This window comes from Camelina sativa, chromosome 17 (assembly GCF_030686135.1).
Source record: "Camelina sativa cultivar CO46 ecotype springtype chromosome 17, ASM3068613v1".
In the NCBI taxonomy this organism is placed as follows: domain Eukaryota; kingdom Viridiplantae; phylum Streptophyta; class Magnoliopsida; order Brassicales; family Brassicaceae; genus Camelina; species Camelina sativa.
The window spans coordinates 16,111,267-16,138,686 of NC_141896.1; the positions used below are offsets into that span (position 1 = coordinate 16,111,267).

The 27,420-nt window shown below is 34.3% G+C and overlaps 1 protein-coding gene and 5 pseudogenes across 3 annotated transcripts; all 6 read left to right on the plus strand.

Annotated features, from left to right (window-relative positions):
* Positions 1-119: 119 nt before the first annotated feature.
* Positions 120-3,351, plus strand: LOC147923853 (F-box protein At3g57590 pseudogene; annotated as a pseudogene). Its single transcript, XR_015587636.1, has one exon. The product of XR_015587636.1 is annotated as an F-box protein At3g57590 pseudogene (transcript).
* Positions 3,352-6,852: 3,501 nt separating this feature from the next.
* On the plus strand, positions 6,853-9,179 carry LOC147923854 (putative F-box protein At1g33020 pseudogene; annotated as a pseudogene). Its single transcript, XR_015586263.1, has one exon. The product of XR_015586263.1 is annotated as a putative F-box protein At1g33020 pseudogene (transcript).
* Positions 9,180-12,200: 3,021 nt separating this feature from the next.
* Positions 12,201-13,519, plus strand: LOC104759580 (F-box protein At3g57590 pseudogene; annotated as a pseudogene).
* Positions 13,520-15,141: 1,622 nt separating this feature from the next.
* Positions 15,142-16,631, plus strand: LOC104757502 (putative F-box protein At1g31090 pseudogene; annotated as a pseudogene).
* A 2,547-nt stretch (positions 16,632-19,178) lies between these two features.
* On the plus strand, positions 19,179-20,614 carry LOC104759581 (F-box protein At1g67130-like; annotated as a pseudogene).
* A 2,792-nt stretch (positions 20,615-23,406) lies between these two features.
* On the plus strand, positions 23,407-24,872 carry LOC104757503 (putative F-box protein At1g31090). Its single transcript, XM_010480251.2, has 2 exons — positions 23,407-23,440; positions 23,662-24,872. Exons 1-2 carry the CDS (start codon positions 23,407-23,409, stop codon positions 24,870-24,872), a joined length of 1,245 nt encoding a protein of 414 aa, XP_010478553.2.
* The last annotated feature ends 2,548 nt before the right edge of the window (positions 24,873-27,420 follow it).

Consider the following 27,420-nt stretch of genomic DNA (forward strand, 5'->3'; position numbering starts at 1 on the left):
GTGTGAGAGCAAGTCTTCTTGTTTGTTTCTTTAATCAAAAACACAACACCTACGCATATGAGGCCATGACCCATCTATTTAACTTAATCAAATTGAGCCTTTAAACTGAAATCAAAGTGAATAAACCAAATCTTTCTTTGTTTCGGAACAAATGCCCTAGCTCGTCCACGAACTCAATATATCGTAGTCTCCTCATACGACCAACAAATACAACGATCATGAATAGTGAAAAAACTTTAGATGCCATACCAATCGATCTCTTTCACGAGATCTTCTCGAGATTGCCTTCAAAGTCAGTCGGGAGGTGTCGTTGCGTTTCAAAGCAATGGGCGTCCATACTTGGCCATCAAGATTTCACGAGGCTGTTCCTGACCAGGTCCTCGACTCGTCCACGTATCTTATTCGCCCACGAACAATACAACGGTGAATGGCTCTTCTACTCGTCACCTCACCCTCCGAATACATATGAGAAGTCTATTGTAGTATCCGTCGATTTTCATACCAAGTGCCATATAGGCGGAATTTATTGTCGTTGTAGCTATGCGTCTGGTTTGGTCTATATTTCAGATGTGCGGGTCTCAAAAAATAAGGATGAGCCTGTGATATGTAACCCACTCACGGGACAGTATGTGATCTTACCTAAACTCAGAGCAAACAGCCAGGCGAGTAGCTTTTTTGGGTTTGATCCAGTTGACAAGCAATACAAGGTATTACTCATGAACGGTATGGTTAATAATAAAACGGCTTACCATATTCTGACATTAGGAACTGGAATAATGAGGTGGAGGGAGATCCAATGTCCTTTTACTCATCAGCCTTTCGCTAAGGGGATTTGCATCAATGGGGTTTTGTATTATTTAGCTGAGCCAACTGATAATAGTTCTACTGTGATAGTTTGCTTTGATGTTAGGTCTGAGAAATTTAAGTTTATTAAATCAGAATACTTTGATCAGTTGATAAACTATAAGGGTAAATTAGGTGGGACTAAATTGGAGTATGAAACTGGTAGTCGATGGGGTACCCGTGACAATTATAGTGGATGGCGTACTCGTGAGTTACCCGTGACAATCAATGGGGTTTTGTATTATTGCTTAGCTCGTCCAATTGGTGAAAGTTCTGATGTTATTGTTTGCTTTGATGTTAGGTCTGAGAAATTTAAGTATACTAGAGCACCATCCTTTGATCAGTTGATAAACTATAAAGGTAAATTAGGTGGGATTATAATGAAGTATGAATATGATAATAATTATTATAAATGGCGTACCCGTGAGTTATGTATGTGTGTTCTAGAAGATATCGAAAAACAAGAATGGTCAATATGTGTATTCCCTTTTCCGGATGATCGATTCTGCAATCATTTTTCCGTTGTTGGGGTGACGCCTACAGGTGAAATTGTTTTGTGGGAGACGTTTTCTAAGTCTTATGTTATCTACTTTAGTCCCGTGAGGAACACATTCCAATATTTTAATTTTCAAGGCCGTGCAGCTAATTGTGGTAAGGTTCACGCCTTTGTAGACCATATAGAGGATGTTAGTGTTAACGATGTAAAGCAACTCAAGTCAAGCATCTAAGAATCGTTTAAGAGCATTAACAAATTTGATGCTTTGTGTCGTTTAGATGATGTAAACATCAATTATAAGAAATTTTTAAGAAACCAAGTTTTTATCCAAGTCAGAGCCTTGGCTGAAATTGTCACAATTATATAATTCTCTCTATCTTGCCGCTGACATTTCTCTACAGGTTTCGTGTGAGCTTTATTATTCTGCTGGCATATATAGTATTTTGAACTTTATTACTCTGATTTTTTTTTTCTTTTTTCTGGTTAGCATTTTGTTATGGTAATTGTGTTACAGGTTTGTTTGGGAGCAAATCAAACGTTCTTTTAAAACATCTATAGTATTGTTGAAGCTTTTTTTTTTTTTTTTTTGTATTACATCTGTGTTTTTAGCTAAATAGCCACCTCCAACTTTTAAGAGTGATAGCTTCCTTTGATCGTTCTTTTTCCGCCTTGAGACTTGAGCTACAACAATTTCATAGAACATTCTTGTTTCTCTATCAGCTGCCCTCCCGAACTCTCGGATACCCCTTTCTTAAATAAAGTTATTAGTTATAAAATTGATGGTGGATTGATTTATCTTTATGGGTGATAACCCAAGTTAGATGTTGTGATTAATATCAAAACTTCAATTTTTTTTATGTCATCGTTTTCATCGAAGGCTGCAATACTAGCAAAAGCTCTAATGGTATCTGCTTTTACAGCAAGACGGTAAGTCTCGAGGATATCACTACACCACAAGGAATTTGTGTGCTTCACGACTAACATTTTCTGAACAAAAAAAAAAGAAAAACAATACTGTTATAGATTGATGAGAGATGAACACATTAGTGTTTAGGAAATATTATATTGACTCTCATGATTATAATCTTTAGGTTACATAGAATTATATAGTACAAGAGTTTTCTAAACTATAATGATTGCAATATCTAGAATAATAAATATAGAATATATTGTTATTAATCTTGTGATCTTCTAGATCTCTCTATACGCCCCCTCAAGCTCAAGGTGTCATGGAGTGAAGGCTTGAGATTGATACGACTGAAGAAGCATGACGCTTGAATATTAGACGAATATACCGTAAAAGGCCTTGGAGAAGGTACGAGGAAGCAAATAGCTTAGAGAAGTCGTGAACGACTTAGAAACTTATGATCAACTTTGGATCAGGAACGACATAAGTCGTTGAGAAGCATATAGCTTAAAGAAGTAATGGTGACTTGACCAGATCGACTAAGATGGCATGCAGAAATATGCAAAAAGGCACACATATGGAGGAGTCTCGAGTCGAGAGGCAGCGGAGCTGGTTCGTGTTGGAGCAGCGGCAATAGAGCTTTTCTTCATTGGAAGGCAGCTTGGCTGTGACTTGGTCGAATCTCGGGGAGATCATGTCACCATCAGCTTCTCCAGTGATGAAGATGGAAGATCTCATGTTGGTGATATTATGAGATGATTTAAGCTTGTCCAGTAGAAAGTAGTGATAGAAAAAAAAATAAAAAGAAAGATAAACAGATGGAGAAGCGCAATAGCTTAGGGAAGGTATGGGTTAAAGAGTTTGATTGTTAGATCTAAACTCAAGCATAACCTGCTCTGATACCATGTTATAGATTGATGAGAGATGAACACATTAGTGTTTAGGAAATATTATATTGATTCTCATGATTATAATCTTTAGGAGGGTGTATTCAACTTGACATTTTAAGTGATTTGTGTGAAATTTACAAATTCTATGTTATTCAATCATGGATTTTAAAAAGTCTATTAAAATCTACCGTTATTGAATTGATGATTTAAAAGTCTACTTTAAAATCCATTAAAATCTCTTGTTATTGAACTGATGATTTAAAAATCTACTTTAAAATCCACTGTTATTCAAAACAGTTTTGTGGATTAGGATTTTAATAATTTTTAGGATTTTGGAGGATTCTAGAGGATTTGTTTAGTTAAAAATACAGAAATCCAAATCCCATGGTTTTAGGTGGGATTTGAAAGAATTTTACAGAAAATCATATGAACTTACCTAAAATCTATCAAAATTCTAAATTTCCTAAATCCCATCAAATTCTCCAAAATCATGGTTTGAATACACCCCCTTAGGTTACATAGAATTATATAGTACAAGAGTTTCCTAAACTATAATGATTGCAATATCTAGAATAATAAATATAGAATATATTGTTATTAATCTTGTGATCTTCTAGATCTCTCTATAAATACCATTATTAAATTATGTAAACAGAACAGTTGAGACGTCTGAATGACTAATGCTACAAATAGATTTGATTTTTAGCGTAAGAACTGATATCCAAAGATGAATGAAACATAGAGAAAACAAAGTTGAGATGAATGAAGATGAATGAAGTGTTGAATCATTATAGAGAGTTTACACCTTTGTAGACCATGCTGAGGATATTAAGTTTAATATTATGAAGGCAACATATATATGCTGCAGCATCTATATAAGCAAGCGTAAACACGAAAGTGAGGACTGAGGACCGTTGTACAGCCGCAACTAGATCGTCGTACATTTGAGAGCATTAAGAAATTTACATGTGCCGAATCCTAATTGCTTTCCTTTATAAGTTCTATCCAAGTTGTATGCTCTCAGAGTAAACATCAACTTATCTATGAAATTTTATTAATTGAGTCAAAGCCACGGCTGAAGCATCTCCATAGAATTCTCGGATAACAATGTACTCTTGCTGCTAAACCAAGCAGATACTCCTCAATTATGAGTTGATGATGTTGTTAAAAAAACAAAAAGAAACCATTCTGTGATCTATAAAATAAGTACGTACCAATAAGATAAGTCAATTCATCTGGGAAAATCAATAGACGGTTTCAAATAATTTCCGATCATTGCTAAAAAAAAAAAAAAGAATTGATATACATCTTAGGACATCTCCAACCCCACTCTATTTTAGAGTCAAATCTCTATTATAGAGCAACATTTGCTCCAACCCTACTTTATATTTTACTCTAAAATAGAGAAAATAATAGGATTGCTCTATATATAGAGCAACTCTATTCTCACCTCTATTTTTTTATACTATCTCTATTATAGAGGTGAAAATAGAGTAATACATTGGAGGAAAATAGTGCTCTATTTTTGAGTTACTCTATTTTAGAGAAAAAAATAGAGAAATACAATGGAGATGGTCTAATAGACAGTTAAAACCTATGTTTCTTGGGATTTAGGTTAGCGCCGACTTTGAACTTGACGACCATTTCCATATCTAAATTCAGAGTCTTTGTCAAAGATTGTTATATTGGAACAAGTGTTCTTGATGAAAGGTACTAGACTGTAATATTTTGGTAACATATATCATTTTTTTTCTATCTGTAATCCTGACATCTGTTGTATGATCCACAGTTAAGCTCGTTATAAAGTGAGAGTTGAAATCTATTGCCGAGTCAAAAACTGAAGAAAAAAGAGAGAAAGAGAGAAAGAGATAAAAATATGATTTAACAAATTATAACTTATAAAGGCTCGCTCAACTCAAATTTTTGGATCGGTTTTAATTTATTAACATTTTTCCCGACTCATCAAACTAAAAGTGTCGGAGAATTGGAATAGATCTTAATGGCTCTTTTCTCCCATCTATATTGTACTACTTTAAGTTTTATAAATTTCATACTTTTTACTTTTTGTTAAAAACTGTATGCAGATATTTTCTTCTAATCTTTGTTTTCATGCGCTAATGTTGAAAGTTAAAATTTACATAAACATCAGTTTTTGTTTTCATATTACAATGAACATTGATGTCTTCTACATTTCGTGTACCTTTTGTTCGTTTTGCATAGTGATGATCATTTTTCCAACAATTTTTATTTTTAACTCTTTTTATTTTTAGGTTTATTTCTGCTCCTTAAGTTGTATTAGTAATTCACTAAAATGAGTAAATGACCAACATAGTTTAATCCATCGATAATGACATTGAAGTGGAGAGTGTATTTTATATATTGTAAGTTTTGGAAATGTCATCAATAGCATGATGGAGCTTAGATAGATCTTATTAGATGTTTAAAGAAACATGTAACGTAGAAGCGAGTCAAATGATTTCAAATTGTGAGTAGTCTCAAACAAATGAATCTTAGCAATCTAATCGAAAGGAGTTTTAAGAAACTACACATCAGAGTCAAAATGGAGATGATTTAAACGAAATAAACTTAAGATTGAACACAAATTTTTAGTTGATATTGTAATGTTCGAATGAATATAACAAAATGCATCATAATTTTTCTTTTTATTTTTAATGATATGTTGTTACAAAAATGGAGATAAAGAATAGACTCAACCACCATATACTAAAGAGTAGAACTATAGATGCAAAACCTCAAGACATAGCAGGCAATTATAGCAATTCTGTAGCTCCTAAAGAATAGGAAACAATGGTCGAACCTCAAGAATTACACGTACTTGTTAAGCGTCTTGACAAATACTTGTTAAGCGTCTTGATCAGTTATTCTCCATCACTGATCAGCGAGATTACTCTTTAACAGCGGGCCGTCTCGGCACTCTCTCAGCAAGTCTTTTATTTTCCGGCATACTTTCTTCTTCGTCTTGGTGAGAAGCAATGCAATTTTTGTTGTGAGGATGTTTGGGATTTTAAAGGGGAGAATGCTATTTACACGAAGTGAGAGATCTTAAGAATCTCACTGACGAAGGCATTTTCAATTTATGGTGATTGTTAAAAAGTGGAAGGGATTTTTTGTACAAATCGACGTTAGGTTGACTACCTAGCAGTTTAGAACCCCTAATTGCGGAAGAAGACCAATAGACGTAACCTATGGAAGGTGAACCAATTTTAAGAGTTACACGTGTCATTCTCTTGCGTGCTGACGTGTCAAGCTGAGGGAGAGAGTTTACCTACTTTCATATATATGATTATTTGGCCAAATTTAGCGTTTTCCGTAGGTCTGGAAATTTAGTTAACTGTTATAGTAATATGATATAACCATTCGGATATTACTGATAACCAACCTATACCAAATGGTTATATATGGTTATATCATATTACTGAATAACAAACCAAACTTGTGTTTGGATACGGTTCGATTCAATTTTAGGCCTTTAAATAACTGAATAACCAATCAAACTTTGGTTTAGATATGGTTAGGTTCAGTTTGAACCCAAACGAAACCGAGAACATAATAAAATCAAAGGATGCTGATCGGTTAAACCAAAATCACACTGAATAAACCAAATTGATCCTTGATTTTGTTCGGAATTAATGCCCTAGCTAGTCCACGAACTCTATATATTGAGTCAACTCGTACGATCAACAAATACAACGATCATGAGTAGTGAAAAAACTTTAGATTCAATCCCAATCGATCTCTTTCACGAGATCTTCTCGAGATTGCCTTCAAAGTCAGTCGGGAGGTGTCGTTGCGTTTCGGCGCGATGGGCGTCCATACTTGGCCATCAAGATTTCACCGAGCTGTTCCTGACCAGGTCCTCGACTCGTCCACGTATCTTATTTGCCCTCGAAAAATATAACGGTGAATGGCTCTTCTACTCGTCGCCTCACCCTCATCAGAATACATATGAGAAGTCTATTGTAGTATCCGTCGATTTTCATACCAAGTTCCATAGAAGCAGATGTAATCGTATTTGTAGCTATGCCTCTGGTTTGCTCTATATTTCAGATGTGTGGATCTCAACAAAAAGTAAGGATGGGGATTCAATGCCTGTGATATGTAACCCACTCACGGGACAGTATGTGATCTTACCTAAACTGAGAAAGAACAACCAGTCGAGAAGCTTTTCTGGGTTTGATCCAGTTGACAAGCAATACAAGGTATTACTCATGAACGGTATAGTTAATTATGAAACGGTTCATCATATTCTGACATTAGGAGCTGGAATAATGAGGTGGAGGGTGATCCAATGTCCTTTTACCCATCAGCCTTTGGTAAGGGCATTTGCATCAATGGGGTTTTGTATTATTTAGGTAAACCAACTGATAAAGTTCTAATGTAATAGTTTGCTTTGATGTTAAGTCTGAGAAATTTAAGTTTATTAAAGCAGAATGCTTTAATCAGTTGGTAAACTATAAGGGTAAATTAGGTGGTATAACGTTGAAGTATGACAACGATGGACGACGGGGTACCCATGGTAATGTTTGTAGATGGCGTACCCTTGAGTTACGTATGTGGGTTCTAGAGGATGTTGAGACACAGAACTGGTCGGAATGTATCTTCCCTTTTCCGGATAATGGATTCTGCAAACATCTTTCCGTTCTTAGTGTGACTACTCGCCACCTCTCTTTTGCAGGGCGTTTGCAGTTGATAAGCTCTGTTCTACACAGCTTGGTCAACTTTTGGATGTCTGCTTATCGACTTCCCAATGCTTGTATTAAGGAAATCGATGGCCTTTGCTCAGCTTTCCTTTGGTCAGGACCCACTCTCAGTACAAAGAAGGCAAAGGTGGCCTAGAAAGACGTCTGTTTACCTAGGGAAGAAGGTGGACTAGGTTTAAGGTCACTAAAGGAAGAAAACACGGTTAGCTGTTTAAAACTGATCTGGCGTCTCTTGTCAACAAATTCATTATGGACACAGTGGTTACGATCCTATCTGCTTCTTAAAGGCTCTTTCTGGTCTATAAATGAAAACACTACTGCAGGTTCTTGGATGTGGAAAAAAGTGTTGAAGTTCCGATCTCTTGCATCGAACTATATCAAGTATGAGGTCCACAATGGTAGTAATACATCGTTTTGGCATGATAATAGGTCGAATCTGGGTTGTCTGTTGGATGTAGCAGGGCAACATGGATGCATAGATATGGGAATATCTTTACATGCCACGGTCAAAGAGGCTCTAGCTCATAGGAGAAGAAGACACAGAGTAGATTACCTCAACCACATAGAGACTGCTCTGGATGAGGTTCGTATACTCGGGATGGTAGAAGTTGAGGATACGGTTCTGTGGAAAGGGAAAGGAGGACGTTACACATCTAACTTCAGAACAAAAGAGACGTGGGAGAGTTTTCGGGAATCTCGGGGCTACAAGGATTGGAGTAAAGGAGTTTGGTTTACTCAATCAACTCCAAAGTACTCTTTTATCACTTGGCTAACGGTTCTTAATAAACTCTCAACAGGTGACCGAATGCAGAGCTGGGATGGTGCCACAAACACATCCTGCGTTCTCTGTTCAAATTATCTCGAATCCAGGGATCATCTATTTTTCTCATGCCCTTACTCAGCAGAAATCTGGACAGACCTAACACTCAAGCTCCTTACAAGTAATTTCTCAACTATTTGGGCGGACAATCTGGTTCTCATCTCTGATGCGGAAATGAACTCTACTACCCTGTACCTAGTGCGTTATGTCTTTCAAGCAACCATCCATACTCTCTGGAGGGAACGGAACAGGAGAAGACACAGTGAAACACCAACCCCTGCTCCTCTTCTGATCAACCAACTAGACCGGACCGTAAGAGATAAATTACTCTCCATCAACACTCGCAGCAAAGGAAAATACGAAGCAGCAATGGCAGCATGGCTAACTACAAGATATCCCTCTGTTATTTAATCTCCATTAGATAGCTTTACTTTTTAACCAAAGCTTAAAAACTAAACTTTTTTTTCGAATAAATTTTACATTTTATTCAAAAAAATAAAAATAATAATAATAATTGTTTTGTTGTATACCTGGACACCTAAGTCTTATGTTTACTTCAGCCCCGAGATGAACACTCTCCAACGTCTCAACTTTCAAGGTGTTGGGGCTGATTATCGTACAGTTAGTGTCTTTGTAGACCATATAGAAGACCTTAGTGTTAACATTCTCAAGTCAAGCATTTTTGATCTTAGGAGCTTATGATCCTTTGCGAGCATTTACAAATTTGATCGATGCTTCCTGTTGAAATATATACATGTTCCAAACTTGATTGCTTCCATTGCTATTCAAGTCAGCTAAAAATCTCTCTATTTGCTACAAAATGTTTTTTTTTTTTCTATGTAAAAATCAATTTACCAAAGAAAACCTTAAGAAATTAAGTTTTTATTCAAGTCAGAGCCATGCCTATAGTTGTTTACGTAATATTTATAGTCTGTGAGTGTGACAAATTAAAATTGGTTTACAGGTCTTCTCATTTTCATTTGAACACATCAAGATTAGATACAATAAGTTGAATCATTGTCGAATCAAAAAGCTTTTCAAAGGAGGTTTCCACTAGTGAATACTTGCTTTAGGATGTACTAGTGAATCTTTTTTATGCTCCAAAGCCTTTTAACATCATTTAAATCTAATGTTGGTGGAAATGTCTGACATTAGTGAAGAGCAAGGACGAGCCTCCATACTTGTTGCAGCAATCAATGGCGTCTTGATTCCATTGGTTCTGCAATCGCATCTTCCAAATCTGATTCCATTAAATTCGATTATTGCACTTTAAAAAAACTGATTCATTTTTTTGGAGAGAAATAATAGTTTTGGATACCAAATGGGAAAAAAGCGTCACTGGCCAATATTTCTCCAACTATTGGACTCTTGAACTCTCGGATATCAAGATGAATGGAAGAACTTGTTTTCGAACTTAATACAATGAGACCTAAAGATGAATGAAACAAACAGAAAACAGAGTAAAAAAAAACGTAATACCCACAAATATCTACTGTTTTAACAGTAACACTTGGTTATAAGATTCCAAGCGATTCAATATCTTTAAGAGGTAGCATAATCAATAATCAATAATAACAACTTATTCCTATCTACTCTGTTTTCTACAATGAACGACTAAAACCATAAGCATGACGTTTATAGCAGGACCACCAATGTCTTCTTCACAATTCTATGCTCGATGCTAATTCCACTGGAAGTAGTAAGTTTTAGTATCATAGAAGTGATACATACAAATTGACAACTACCGCATCAAGTGTACCTACTACCTAGAAAATAAAAGAACGTACGCCACAGTTTCGTGAAACTGAATTTGATTTGCGAAAGCGAACCGAGTAAGTTGAGTTTTACCGGTCTGAACTCGTAACGAACCGAGAATAACAGAAGGTTACTGATCGGTTTATGCCTTTAAACCGAAATCGAACTGAATAACCTAAACCTAGGTTGCCCTAAGCTAAGTTTCGTACTCTGTCTCTCCCCATCAGATAAACCAATCAGTAACCTTTGTTATCACGAGACAGTATGCCATCTTCCCTGTCTTGACGAGGAACAGAAAGATTTTCAGTTATTTAGGGTATGATCCGATCGATAAGCAATTCAAGGCGTTGGCGTTCATTGCTTATCTATCTTGTCCTGATGTTCATGTAATTCTGACAGTACAAGGAACTGAAAAAATGGGATGGAGGAAGATCCATTGTCCCTTTACCCATCATCCTTCTTCTGAAGGGATTTGCATCAATGGGGTTTTGTATTACTACGCTCTCCAACTTGAAAATCGTGACGATGTGATTGTTTGCTTTGATGTTAGGACTGAGAAATTCAAATTTATTGATGCAAACTTTGTTCCCGATCAAGTACATAATATTATTAACCTGAATTTGATAAACTATAAGGGTAAATTAGGTATGATTTATTGGCGGATTCGTCGTATGCTTTCTGGTGAAGCTGGTACAAAGTTTGACCTTGAGTGGCTTATGTGGGTTCTAGAGGATGTTCATGAGAAAAATCTATATTTTGCGAGAGATTGAATTCTTTAATAAAGGCCACTATGGTGTAATCGTTGGAGTGACTGCTACAGGTGAAATTGTTTTTTCAAAGACGAATACATGTAGACCTTTTTTTTTATTTACTACTTCAATCTCGAAAGGAACACCCACCAAAGTGTTGAAATTCAAGGCTTAGAGGAGGGTAGTATAGTTTTTGCTATTGAAGACTATGTAGAGGATCTTAATGTTAACGATGCAAAGGAACTTAGGTTAAGCTCAGTAAACCGAGGCCTAGATATCATCAGAAAAAAAGCCTATAACCACAACTTATTAATTAGATTTGGATTTGGTTAAGAGGTTCTTGGCTGCATAATGGATTTGGTAAGAGGTTTTATTTTTTCAGGAAAAATATATACTGAGAAAGTTGTTATTAATTAGCTTTCCCCAATCCTCCAGAGTTATCTTTACGTGATTTAAAATACAGTCTGTACGGAGACGACATTCTTTAGCAATGTCATATGTTGAGATGGATGCTCTGTCACATGGCGATCTCTACGATCACTTGACAATTGCTATAACTTCATTACAAAAGCTTAATGAACTTTAAATTACAACGATTTCATAGAACATATCTAGTTGCTCCATCTCTGTTGAACTTTAAAGTAAACAGATGTAGGATTAGATTATCTTATTGGCTTAACAGCTTAGTTAGACTTTGTGACTAATATATATATATTAAACATTTTTATTTACATTTTCTTTAGCCAAAGAATTATTTTTCGCTTTATCAAAAATAAAAATCACAACTTCACTTTTATATTATTGACTCTGTTTCTTAACCCCAAAAGGCCAAGAAAGAAAGCCAACTAAACCCCGAGAACCAACCAAAAACAAAAACTGCCGATTGGTTTATGCCTTTAAACCGAAATCGAAATGTGTAACCATATTTGGTTTGGAATAAATGCCCTAGGAGAACCCTCCCCCAACTGATCCATGAACTGTACCTTCGATATATGTATCCGATGAGGCAATTACAACAATCAAGTGTAGAGGTTTAGCTGTGTCCATCCCAACTGATCTCATGCTTGAGAAACTTTCTAGATTGCCTGTAAAGTCCATCGGGAAGTTTAGCTGCGTGTCTAACCTATGGGGGTCCATGTTTCGCCGTCCATATGTCACGGAGTTGTTATCGGCTCGTCCACGTCTCTTATTAGCGGTCGTACGAGACGGTGAGTGGAGCTTCTTCTCGTCGCCTCAGCCATCAGATCCATATGGGAACACTTCTCCTGTAGCAGCCGCGTATTTTCAAATGAAGTTGTTCTCTGAAGACATGATCCCTTATGGTTGTAGCTATACTTCTGGTTTGATTTATTTCCCTGATATGTTGATCTCAAAACTTTCAGTACCTGTGATATGTCACCCTTCCACGGGACAGTATGCGATCTTACCTAAACTGTATAGCTTCAGGAATTCAACAAGCTTTTTAGGGTTTGATCGTATTGGCAAGCAATTCAAGGTATTGTCCGAGGCTTATCCGTTTTCTGATGAAAGGGTTCATCACAAAGTTCTGACATTAGGGACTGGAAAACTGAGGTGGAGGAGTGATATACACTGTCCTCCATACGATCGTTCTTTGTCTGATGGGATTTGCATCAATGGGGTTTTGTATTACTTAGCTAGCACGGTTTGTGAATCCTCTTATGTGATAGTTTGCTTTGATGCAAGATGCTTTTGTGATCAATATAGTTATAAATTGATAAGTTATAAAGGTAAACTAGGTGGGATTAGTTGGAGTTATGTCGGCAGTACCCTTGAGTTGCGTATGTTAATTCTAGAGGATGTTAAGAAACATGAATGGTCGAGATATGTCTACTCTCTGGGGGAGAATGCAATCGTTGATCCCAAAAATGTTGACATCGTTGGAGTGACTGCCGCCACTGGTGAAATTGTTTTGTGTGAGAAGTATAGTTCATCTAGACCGTTTTGTGTTTTCTACTTCAATCCCCAGAAGAACACTCTCCAAAGAGTTGAAATCCAAGGTCTTGAGAAGAAAAGTAAAGTTTATGTTTTTTTAGACTATGCACAGGATTTGAATTCTAACGATACAAAGCAACTCTTGTCAAGCCTAGTTAACCAAGGCATAAACATCAGTACGGAACGGCCAAAACCATAGCTAGGTACGTAGGCATGACCTCTGCAACTCTGCTCCACCTGTGAAGAACAAGCAGCCTACAGTTCGGATATGCAGAAACAAATATTTGTTGTCGGCTAATCTGATCTTGGAAGCCAACCCAAATTCTGGCAGTTAGTGTGACTTCTCGTTTAAAAGTTTCGTGTGGGTTTTATCATTATGTTGACTTAACATTTTGTTCTTTCTGGTGAGTGGTGAAACATTACCTGGGTGGGAGTTGTGAGCAAACTAATGAACTATGTTGCATGGAAACGGAAACGGAAACGCGGAAACGAAACGTTTCAGAAATGGGAAACGGGTTTTTTCAAAAATTAAATAATGGAAACATGTAGGAAACGTATATACATATATATATATATAGAGAGAGATATAATAAATCCCCAATCATAAAAACTATATTAAAAAAATCTGAAACAACACAAATTCAAAACATATATTAAATAGTTTAATTAAAAGTAAATCTGTAAAAAAAATAAACATTCAAAATCAAAATTTTTGACTAGCATCGTCATATATTTAGGGATTTTAACTTTTAGGCTACTAATTATATTATATTTTTTTATCATTATATGTATCATGGATTCTTATATTTTCAATTTATTTATTTATTAAATTTTGAAATTATAGAAAAGAGTTTCCGTCATGTTTCCAAAACGGAAACGGAGTTTCCATCGTGTTTCCAAACAGAGATTTGTAGGAATCGTGTTTCTGTGACTTGTTTCCGAGTTTCCACGAATTTCCGTTTCCGAAACGTTTTGGAAACGGGAAACGCACCTCAAAAAGAGTTTCCTCTATGGAATAACACTTGGCTTCTAAGATACAATATTTTTCCTTTATTCACGGTGCACCATCTCTCATATTGTTCAAGGATTTTTTTTTTCTTCTATCAGTGTTATTACCATTGCTACTTGGAACCAAACATGTTTCTTAAACTTTCTTGGATGACATTTTGAATTCCTCACTAGTTGTATCGGAGAATGAAATTGAGTCCAAAGATCAATGTAATAAAGCTTGATGCAAATTCTTTGATCCCAAAACCTGTGAGTATCAAGCAACTCATCACAACGGAAAGAGCTTGCAATATGTAGTAAGAATACATAACAATTAACACTGAACAGATTCAATACACGCTGCAAGACCTTATCCATGAGATTCTTAAAATTAATGGAAAACAAAAACACACACCCACCCACAAACACACACACACCTTTACCATTTTTAAACAAAAGTTAATGTGCAATAAGATTCATTATACAAATCATGTCACAGCCAAATTAGCAATAAAATGTAGATAGATTAGAATATGTGCGTTCTTTTGTCCAAATTCCAACAATTTTTTTTTTCTATTATTCTTATGATATTCATCACTTTCATAAAAATATCGAAGCGAAATGCAAGACAGAATATTAATATTTTAGTAAAACAATTTCTCAAAAGAAATCTATAACTTATGACAGTTCTCTATGTCTTCAAATTCTATTATATTCTGTTAAAGTCTCTAATCCCATACCCCCACCCTCCCCCACATAAAGTTGAAATGTATAATATAGAGATTATTTTTTAAGAAAAATACATATATATTGCTTTTTAGAAAATAATTTGGAGGGATACAAATTAATGCAAATCAATGATAATCAGTGACCAATTTGGTAAAAATCTTAAAAGAAAATCTCTTCATTTTTAAAACCAATAAATCTACACAAATTCATCTCCCAATAATATGTATTCCATTTCTATATATAAATTTCAGAGACTCTTCAATCTGTATTCACATCTCTCTCTAACAAGCAAATTAATACAGCGATCATGAATAGAGGAGCAAACTCACTTTCCCTCCCTAATGATCTCATTCCTGAGATACTCTCGCGATTGCCTGCAAAGTCAATAAGGAGGTTTCGCTGCGTGTCGAAGTTATGGGCGTCCATTATTTGCCGTCAAGATTTCACTGAGTTGTTCCATACCAGATCCTCATCTAATCCACGTCTCTTAATTGGGGTCGAACAAGACGGTGAGTGGAGCTTCTTCTCTTCTCCTCAGCCTCAGAGTCATTATGAGAAGTCATCTCTTGTAATAGCCGACAGTTTTCATATGAAGTTCACGAAAGACATGTATCCCTACTATTGTAAATATGTTTCTGGTTTGACTTATTTCCCTAATACGCGAATCTCAAAGGATGGGGGAACAAAAAAAATGTGGAGCCCAAAGGATGGAGACTATAAAGTTCGTGTGATATGTAACCCTAGCACGGGACAATATGCGATCTTACCACCTGACCTCAACAAAAACTTCGATGGTTTTTTAGGGTTCGATCCCATTGGCAAGCAATTCAAGGTTTTGGTCTTGAGCAATAGAGTTTCTGATGAATTGAGTTTTGATATTCTGACATTAGGAACTGAAAATATGAGGTGGAGGAATATCCAGTGTCCTTTACCCCATTATCCTCATTTTTGGAGTGGAGAGATATGCATCAATGGTGTTTTGTATTATTTAACTCAATCACCTGTTGACATCTATGATGTGGTAGTTTGCTTTGATGTTAGGTCTGAGAAATTTAGGTATCTAAATCTAAACTCAGACTGCCCTAGTAGATCTTGGGCTACTAAATTGATAAACTATAAGGGTAAATTAGGTGTGATTAATTTCGAAGATGATTATGATGGTGGATTTCCCCTTAAGTTATGTATGTGGGTTGTAACAGATGTCGTGAAACATGAATGGACGGCATATGCCTACACTTTGAGGGCTGAGAATAAAGTCAATCGAATCGACTTTATTTCTATTGTTGGTGTGACTGCTTCAGGTGAAATTGTTTTGGCGAACAATATTGCATCTAAACCGTTATATGTTTTCTACTTTAATCCTGAAAGGAACACTCTCCAAAGTGTTGAAATCGAAGGTGTTAGAGTAGAAAAAAAATCAGTACTTTACTACTACTTTGTAGATCATGTCGAGGACCTTAGGTTTGATGTTATGAAGACAACATATGCTGCAACATCTATAAGTGAACCAGAACAGAGCACATCAACATAATTAATCTACGGAAGAAGATCATCAAGTGAGGAACGTGGTTCACCTGGAACAAGATCGTTAAACGCTTGAGAGCGTTGACAAATTTGATGCTTCGTGTCTTTTAGAATATGATTAAAATTTAAAGGTGTCAAAACCTGATTGTTTACCTTACCCCTCAAGTCAGCTGAAAATGCTCTCGTGACCCAAGTTGTATTTGTATTCTCTCTTTATGGCTGTAAACATTAAGTTATTAAGATTTTCACTTAAAGTTACTAAAGACTGAGGATTTAGAAAGAAGTAGTTAATTACTATATGGCTTGCCAATGTCTTGACAACAGATGTTGGCAATCAAGTGAAATAAAAAGTCTTGACAACAGATATCTCATATCTGCGAGGTTTTCTTTTTTATCTGTGACGTCGTCGACATGTCAAGATTCATATATAATTTCGACATTCTTATTTCTTTCTCTCTCCTAGGAGATCAGATTTTAGAGATTCTTCTTTATTTCTCTTGTGGAATAGATGTACGCATAAATATCAAGTTATGTGTATCATTTTTTAAAATTTTAGTAATTTATTTTCTAACACTTTTAAATACTTTCCTTTTTGTCTATCTTCAAAAATACATTCAGACCCATTCAGGAGGAAGGTGGGTCACCTAACCTGGGTAACTAATAAAATAGTTGGTTTTTACATGTATTTACGTAAAATTTCAGAAGCACAGATAGTAAATTCTGTACCGCTGACCTCCCCAAACCCGAGTTTGAACCCCCAATCTGTCATATTAATATTATTTTTCTTGTAATTGATCTCCCTAAATTTTAATCCTGGATCCGCCACTAGTTGCGACTTGACATTTACTTTTTTTTTTCACTTTCTGTTGACTCACATATAAAATATATATTGGGCTGTAAATTGATTTTCAAGATATTTCATAACTATTATCTCTTTACCATCTTTTAGTAATTTTTTGATTAAAAGCATTTAATTTAATTTATGAAACATCAACTTTTTTTTTCTTTATGATCATGTTATAATTTGTAGTTTCGCTTTTTTTAATCGGCATACATTTCACATTTTTTTATATTTTGTTATATAACTTATGAGTAATATGATAATTGATTATTTATTTTGCAACTTCCATTTCAAAACTCATTAACACACTTAAAATTTAAGCTGTAATCATTTTTTATTTTTTTCTTTCAAAAGTCTGAGTTATATTATTAGTTATAATAAAATTTTAATTGTATTTTATTACTATTTTAACATTTCATTATTTTCATAATTTATTTTTATTTATGTAACGTCCGACCGCCATCTTATGCGTCCCATTTATTCATCCATTTGGCAACCCTCTATATTTTTTGTTTTCATGGATGAATTCGGCATATTATCATATATAGGATTTACATATACAACATATATTACTGTCAAGAGTGATTTATTAATATTTTAATATTAAATATTTGGCTTTTTAAAAAATTAAAGATTCAAAACTTGAGAAAGAATTATTAGGTTGTGCTATACAAATGAAATAAAATATACAATAATGATGTGTTTGGCGACTCAAATATCATGATCTAATAAAGAATCATTCTCATTAGTTGATAATTTTGTGATAACATAAATATTCACTAAACGAATATTTTAATTTTACTTTAAGGTAAAGATAATAATAGTATTGCTTTACTATTTTAATATTTCATTGCTTTCCATAATTAATTTTTATTTATTTAAATTTCTATTAATTAAAATTAACATAAATATACACTAAAAAAATATTTTAATTTTAAGTTACGATTAAAATAGTAATAGTATTGTGTTTACTATTTTAAATTTTTATTTATTTTAAATAATGCATTTTTATATTTAAGTTTTTCTTAATTATAGGTAACATAAATATATATTATAAGAATATTTTTAACTTTATTTTAATGTAAAGGAAATATTATTGCTTAGATGAAAGTTTAGATAGGCTAGATGGAAAGAGGACTCTCTAGAAAACATAATTCGTATATTCTTGCAAAATTCCAAAGTACTCTTGTGGAGTAGTCGAATCCTCTATATATTAATAGAGAAGCACTCTCTTAAAAAAGCTGATGTGTCGCCGCTAGAGAGCTCAAGACACATCATTATTATTTACAGTTATATGCCACTGTGTTTTTAACAAAAAGTAATAATAATAAGAAAACAAATGTGTTATTCTTAAATACTTTATCACATAACTTTATTAATATTAATTAAGTTTAAAATGATTTATTGAAATGCATGTGGGTTATTTGCGGATCTCACGAATTCAAGAGGGACGAATACAAAGACATTTTGCAGCTCAAAATATTTAAATCTGTTGCAGAATGACTTAGCGGACGGGTTTGACCCGGTTAACAATTTTCATCCGGTTCATGAATTTTTTTTTTTTTTTTTGCGGTTTTTATCTAATTTGATAATTTAAAAATTTTGATAGAAATCTAATCGATCACTAATTTGGTTCACATTCGATCTAGATTCGTCATCATGTCAATCTAAAATTTATGGTGAAACGATTACTATTTTAAATTTTTATAAATTTAATGAATTCAAACCAATAGAAATTTGTATTATAAATGTTATACTAAATAAATATATTTACAAAATAAATATATTCTTGTTTGTTTATACGAAATTATTAGTCATAAGATAGGAACTTCCCCTACTAAAAAACCCGCTACCTAAAAAGAAAAAAAAAAGCCCAAGAATGAGAGATGTAATTAGGTCGGACCGTACTTTAAGAGATTTGTATTTATATCTCTTTCTCCGTCCGATAACAAGCAAACACAAGGATGATCATGAATAGAGCAAACTCAGATTCCATCCCTAATGATCTCCTTCTTGATATACTCTCAAGATTGCCTTCAAAGTCAATCGCTAGGTTTCGTTGCGTGTCGAAGCTATGGAAGTCGAGTATTTGCCAGCCATATTTCACCGAGTTGTTCTTCATAAGGTCCTCCACTCGTCCACGTCTCTTAGTTGGGGTCGAAAAAGATGGTGAGTGGAGCTTCTTCTCGTCGCCTCAGCCTCAGAATCTAGATGAGAAGTCGTCCCTTGTAGTAGCCGCCTATTTTCATACCAAGTTATTTGAAGGCATACGATCATACAGTTGTAGCTATAGCTACGCTTCTGGTTTGATTTATTTCTCTGATCTGCGGATCCCAAACGAGGATGCCGATGTATTGAGTGTGATATGTAACCCTAGCACGGGACAATGTGCGATCTTACCACCTAAACTGAGAACAACCTCCAGCGGGGATTTAGGGTTTGATCCGATTGGCAAGCAATTCAAGGTTTTGGTCTTTGATGGTAGAGTCGATGGTGTAGCGCTTTATAATATTCTGACATTAGGAACAGAAAATTCGAGGTGGAGGGAGATCACATGCCCCTTTCCCTATTTTGGTCATCGTGGGCAAAGGGCGATATGCATTAAAGGGGTTTTGTATTACATAGCTTATGGCATTCCGGGCAAAGTGGATGATCTGATAGGTTGCTTTGATGTTAGGTATGAAAAGTTCAAGTTGCTAGATAAAACTTATGATATACTATACAGCTATTGTGAATTGATAAACTATAAGGGTAAATTAGGTGTGATTAACTGGAAGTATTCTGAGGATGGTGGATTTCCCCTAGAATTATGTATGTGGGTTCTAGAGGATCTCGAGAAACAGGAATGGTATGGTCGACATATGCCTACACATTGAGGGCTGAGGATAAATTTGTTAAGGTTAACAAAAATCTTCGCGTTGTTGGGGTGACTGCTTCAGGTGAAATTGTTTTGGCCAAGACAACGGCATGTAAACCTTTTTATGTTTTCTACTTCAGTCCCGAAAGGAACACTCTCCAAAGTGTTGAAATCCAAGGCGTTACAGAAGAGGAAGAATGGTATAACAATCCTAGAGTTTACTACTTTGTAGACCATGTCGAAGGATCTTAATAAGTTCGATACTTTGAAGATAGCACATGCTGCAACATCAATAAACCCACCAGAATAGAAGCGTAACCCTACAGGCACCAACATCAACATCATCTAGACTATGTAGAGGATCTTAATATGTACTAGGCATACATGACCTCTGTAACTCTGCTCCACCTATGAAGAACAAATACGAATTATTATCTACCCGAGAGTGAGGACATGTCTAATCTGATCTTGGAAGCGAACCCAAATTCTGGCTTCGGTACTTCTCGTTTACATGTTTCGTGTGGGTTTTATTATTACGTTGACTTAGCATTTTGTTCTTTCTGGTCATCATGTCCTTATTGTGTAAAACATTACTTGGGAGTTCTGAGCAAAACTAATGCTTTATCTTACAAAATGCTTTAAATTTCTTTTAAGACCTCTACATGTATTCTTGTTTGCCTTGGAAAAAAAACCTATTGAGGAAAAATTGGTTCAAGATAGCAAAAACATGTTTGAAGCATTCAGTTAAGACCGATCACCTCATTATTTTGACACCAAACACATATTGCTCTGGCATCCGCTTCACCTCATCCACTAGACTTTCATGGGTTCCTAGCTCCTTTCTTGCAGCGCATCTCTTATAAATTCATTCACAGCTCTTGGTATTAAGTACTATTATAAAATAATTATATATATATATATATATATACATTATTATTGTCACTCTTCTTTGTTTGAATTGTTAAAACTCTAGCTTCAACTCCAGGTTTGACAGATGAAGCAAAGAATTTTGACTTGGAAGCGAAACCTCCTGAAAAATAAGACAATGTTATCAAATAATATTTTTGTAGACATTTTGGCGTCGCATTTTTTTTTTTTTTTAACTGACACAGAATAAATTAAAAACAAGATGCAAAGCTCTGATGGAAATTTTAGAAAACCAATTTGAAGAAAATGGAATTTTTTAAAATCCATGAAATTGTTATGAATATATATTGTATTATGTGGATGTCTATTATCGGTTCATTAGTAGACTATAACCTAAAACCATAATGTTATATATCATATGTTTTTTTTGACAATCGTGTTATATCATATGTTATATCCTGTATAATAGATAATAATAACACAAAATAATATTTTCTAAACCTCTTGTTTCTAACAGAAATTCTATTAAAAAGAATTAAATAAAATAGAAGTTGTTAAATTGAGAGAATTAATTTAAGTAACCATAGAATATTATTTAAGTAAAAGAAATATCTCTTTACAAAAAAATCTTTACAAAAAAAAGATCTCTATGCTTTTAAAAGAAATACTGTTTTTATAAACTCTTATCCTTTTGTTTGGACTACCAATATTAAGTTTTTTTTCTAATTAATGTTTGGTTGAAAAAAAAAAAAAAAACAATCTCACCTTAACATACTTTAAGGTTGGAATCTATAATAATATTTAGAAACTTTTTAAAAAAGTACATGTGTTACCTTGTAAAGAAATTTTTGGAGGAAAACCAGTTAATGATAATCTAGTAACAAGTGAAACATAATTTTACAAATTTGGAAAAAGTCTATTTAAAAAAAAATAAAAAATCTCTCCACTTTTACAATCAATAACTCTACACAAATTCATCTCCCAACTAATAACGCCCTAAGAGGTTTTCCATTATATATAAATTCAGAGTCTCTTCGATGTGTGTTCACATCTCTCTCTCTCTCTCTTTCTCCGACAAGCAAACTAATACAAAGACGATTATGAATAGAGGAGTAAACTCAGTTTCCCTCCCTAAGGGCATCCTTAATGGGACAACTTTTTTTGTGTTCTTAGATTAAATATATAGTGAAAATAATGTAAAATCAGTTGTTAAGATCATAGGTAAAAAAAATGGGGGAACTAATTTTGGTGTTCTTAGAATAAAGATTTCATAAATTTCTTTTATTTGCATGATTCAAAACAAGCCTTAAAACCACAACGACAGAGTAACAATAGTGATGATATCGATTGAACAAGGATATGATTTGAAACATTGAGTATCACAACAGCAGGCACAAGTCCAATATATAGCATTACACATCATACATACTTATGTATAAAACTATGCATCAAACAACAAACACAGTAGCACCACGGAGACAGATCAACAATATTGATTAATATATAAAAGTTAAGAAGGCCGTGTGATACTTACAACTTGCAGTGCTAAGCTTGAGTGTACGGAAGCAAATGTCATACAAGGCTTCATTGTCAAGAACCATACACTCATCAGCGTTTTCAACAAGCTGGTGCACAGAGAGTGTTGCGTTGTATGGCTCCACAACAGTGTCAACAGATATAAAGAGAGAAGCTTTAGTACCAGTTAGAACAAAAACGTGATCCAAGCTCCATCTCAACACTCAACGTAGCAAAGAAGGGCACAAACACTACATCAGCGTCAGAGCAACAATGTTACTTGCTGTGTCCTGTGATATTTGCCACTCTAGTGGATCCACTGGTACCCTGGAGAAGAGTTATAGAGTTGTAAATCATGTGGCTGAAAAAGCAAGGGTCTTGAAACCGATTATGTATATACTAGAGGACGATCATGAAACCATTGCCAATTCTGAGATTATTAAAAGTAATATGATGATGAAATATGTAAAAAGTAAAGTCGACGCACCACTGATTCACCCAAAAACAAGTAAAGAGAATCTAGCAAAATTTGTGTGTGTGCAAAACCAAAATCCACAGGGAGAAGACATGAAAATCCAAAGCAAATCAATTTCAAAATCAAATTAACATCACTGATTGCAAAAACCCTAATTCGACAAACATATGCAAAGAGCAATCACACTTTCTCACAGATCAAACGAGCCAAATAATATTCCTCAGTTACTAAACAGCAAATCACTAAAATCAGAGACCGAAGAACAGAATCCAACACAGTAAACAGAGAGAATCGATAAATATAGTCTGAGAGAACTTACGAGACATTGAGTTGGCGAAAAAGGAGACCGAGAATGGCGAGAGAGCATAAGGAATTGGAGAAGAAGAAGAGAAGCGAGAAGACGAAGAGGACAGAGAAAGAGAGGAACAAGTAAGGAATTGAACAGAGAGGTTTAGTGGACGCCATTGATGTGTTTTAATGGCCGGAATACAAACCTTCGTCGGAGAAGATGGTGACCACGATGAGTTACCAGAAACGATTTTGATCAGAACGAGAGAAATAAAATTTTTTCTTTCTCTCCAAAACATCTCGACCAATCACAATACAGGAAACAAAGGAGAACTGGGCTTTAGATCAGTTCTATCTCAAGACCAAAATTTTTGATCTTAGCCCACTATTCTCTTTTTTATTAATAAATTTGGGTAAGAACACACCAATAGTTATGCCATTAAGGATGGCCTAATGATCTCATTTACGAGATACTCTCGAGATTGCCAGCAAAGTCAATAAAGAGGGTTTGCTGCGTGTCGAAGCTATGGGAGTCCATTATTTGCCGTAAAGATTTCACCGAGTTGTTCCACACCAGATCCTTATCTAATCCACGTCTCTTATTAATTAAGGTTCAACGAGGCGATCAATGGAGCTTCTTCTCAACGCCGCCTCAGCCTCAAAATCATTATGGGAAGTCGTCTTTTGTAGTACCCGAGAGTTTTCATATGAAATTCTTTGAAGGCAGAAACCTAAACGATTTTAGCTATGCTTCCGGTTTGATCTATTTCCGTGATACGCGGATGAGTGTGATATGTAACCCTAGCACGGGGCAATATGCGATCTTACCACCAGGATTAACGGACATAAGCTGTCTTGACCTTTTAGGGTTTGATCCAATTGAAAAGCAATATAAGGTTTTGGTCATATACAATAGAGTCGGTACTGAATTGGTTTTTCATATTTTGACATTAGGAACTGGAAAAATGAGGTGGAGGAATATCCAATGTCCTTCAAACCATGATCCTTTTCTTTGGTGTAGAGGGATATGCATCAATGGAGTTGTGTATTACTTAGCTCAACAAACTGATGAATTGAATGCAGTGATAGTTTGCTTTGATGTTAGGTCTGAAAAATTCAAGTTTCTACTAACACAGGTAGAACTCATGAGGTGGCCTACTAAATTGATCAACTATAAGGGTAAAGTAGGTGTGATAATGTTGCAGGATGGTTGTAAAGGTAGATTTCTCCTTAAGTTACATATATGGGTTCTAGAAGATGTCGGAAAAGAGGAATTGACGGCATATGCCTACACTTTGAGTGATGAGAATAATGTGGTTAAGGATGACAGCAGTTTCATTGGTGTTGTTGGGGTGACTGCTTCAGGTGAAATTGTTTTGGCAGACCCTTTCTATAAACCGTTTTATGTTTACTACTTTAATCTCGAAAGGAACACTCTCCGTAGTGTTGAAATCCAAGGTATAAAAGAAGGGGAAGAATGGTTTAGCGATCATAGAGTTTACTCCTTTGTAGACCATGTCGAGGATCTTAGGTTTGATGTCATGAAGACAACATATGCGGAAACATCTATAAGCCAACCAGAACAGAGCACATCATCAACATCATCTAGAGGAGATCATCAAGTGACGACCGTTGCTCACGAGAAACAAGATTGAGAGCGTTAATCTTCGAGGCTATGCGTCTTTTAGATGATGATTAAAATTTACTGGTGCCAAAACCTGATTGCTTACTTTACTCCTCAAGCCAGATACTCCTCTTTGACATTGACAAGTTGATTATGTTGCTTGGCGTTAAAGAAACAACATGATCAACTCAAAAAATTAGTCATGAAGTAAAACAATTATCATAGTTGTATCGGAGATTGAAGTCTGAATCCAAAGATCAATGTAATGATATATTGTAACGCAATATGCAAAATAGCAACTCATAGATCACAATGGAAAGAGCTTGCAGCATGTCGTAAGATTAATAAGTAGCTTGAGAATTCAAAAAAAAATAAAAATAATAAACACTGAACCGAATAAAAAATGCTGCAAGCCCTTAACCATGGAATTGGTAAAATTAATGGAAAACACAAAACACACACACCCCAAAACACACCTTTGCCATTTTTAAAACAAAAAATTAATGTGCAGTAAGAGATTCATTATACAAATCATGTCACAAGACTTGCAACCAAATTAGCAATAAAAACATAGAAATAGAGAACATGTCCATTTTTTTCCTTTCAAATTCCAATAAAAATTATCTTTCTTTTATTCTCATAACATTCATCATTTTAAAAAAACTTGAAAGGAATGACATATTATTGGAACGAAATGCAACAAAATATTATTTTAGTAAAACGATCTCTCAGTTAATATAAAAGAAATAGGAGATATCTCGTGCTTAAAGCACGGATCAACATTTTAAAAAAAATTATAATATAATAATAAAAATTATTGTGTTATTTTTAAAAAAATAGTTATTTTTTTTTAGAGAATATTTTATTTTTAATTGTTTTGTAAATCTATTAGTCTATTTGAATACAAATTATTTTAGAATATTATTGTATTTTATTTTTGACGTATTATTACAGTTTTATATTGTTTGTTTGTTGTATTTGCATCATTATTTTGTGAAATATAAAATATTAATTTTAATATTATAATTGTGAGCAAATAAAAATTATTAATTTATCATCTATATACATTTTCTAATGGCAATTGAATGTAATTTTTTACACATTCTAAGGTTAGTTTCATATTTGTACTTCTCAGTTAATATAGTAGGATTTTCTCCTTCTAAAAAAAATTTCTCTCCTTATAGAAAATATATCTGCAGAAAAATCTATAAAAATCTCTTAGTTAACATACTTTGTATTTACCACAAAACATTCAGAGTAATTGAAGTTACAAAAAAACTAGACATATTGACGATTTTTTCTAAATGTTCAACAGTCAAGGTTTTAAATTTCTTTGTCATACAAAAGGTAATATGATAGAATCTTAGGAGGACTAAGCGCTACTTGAATTCATAGAATTTTTATTGATCTATTGTCAATCAAACTACTTAATTCTTGAATGATTGCAATACATATATATTCTTATTTTTCATGGAATTATTAAAACCTAGGATTCAGAAGAAGCAAAGACCATTAAAGCTTTTAATATTTATGTCTTAAATATTAATAAAATATGTAAATGTTTATGTAAAGTTTTTCAAATCATATTAGAAATTGATTAAAATATTCCCCTTTAAATTCTGAAGAAAACAGAGCAGCCACAACTTATGTGTGTTTCTCTCTTTACTTACTTTTTAACGTATCACGTGCCTTGATCATCTTTATTTGTTCGTCAACCCTAGTTTTTTTTTATTCTTCTCCTCCGTTGTTAATCAATAGGTGAGAGAACAAGCTTTCTTACAACACAAGCCAATTATGTCCCAAGGCAATCAACGATGTTCAGAATCGCTGAAAATAAGAGAAAACTTGGAACCTATCCCAACTGATCTTATTCTTGAGATTGCCGGCAAAGTCAATCACTAGGTTTCATAGTCTGTGTCAAACTTCTCATTTATATGTTTCGTGTGAGTTTTATCACTCTGTTGGCTTAACACTCTTCTTTTCTGGCTATCCTGTAAATGTCCTAATTAATTGTGTTATGTTAATATATTTAGTACTCTTGCTTTTAAAATAAAAAAAAAAAAAAATTTGTTTCGTAATACAAGGAATAACCGCTTTTAGTTCATTCTAATCTAAACAAACCACGCAAGAACAATTGGATATATAAGAAATTGAACTGATTCTGTCAATTTTGTTTTTTCCATGTAAATAGGAACTTCCTGAAGATGTATTGGATGATTGAAGTAGTGTCTGTATGATTCAAGACGTGATACATGATTGCTGTTATTTTGTGTGTGTGAGAAGTTTCTAGAAAGTTTAAGAAGGCAATATTGAAGGACTGTTTGAGGATGGATTGAAGAGGAAAACTACTATTTCTTTGGTTGATTAAATTGAAGTTTTACAAGGAAAAAGAAAATATCAAAAAGGAAAATGTCTTTTCTTACGGAATTTTTTCTTATGGAATTTGGAAATCTTCTCCTATAGTGATTAGGAAGTCTTGATGGATATATAAGGAAGTGTTGGGCACGTCTTAGAGAAGGAAGAGAGCTGAGGCATAAAGGTTAGAACCCTAGAGAGCTTTCTGTTGGTGTGCGGCTTAG

Excerpts from the sequence above, each read along its gene's own strand:
- LOC104757503 (XM_010480251.2), top strand. The coding sequence starts at position 23,407 with ATGGCCGGAATACAAACCTTCGTCGGAGAAGATG. Across the intron at positions 23,441-23,661 it reads AACCTTCGTCGGAGAAGATG|GATGGCCTAATGATCTCATT; the intron begins GTGACCACGATG and ends TATGCCATTAAG.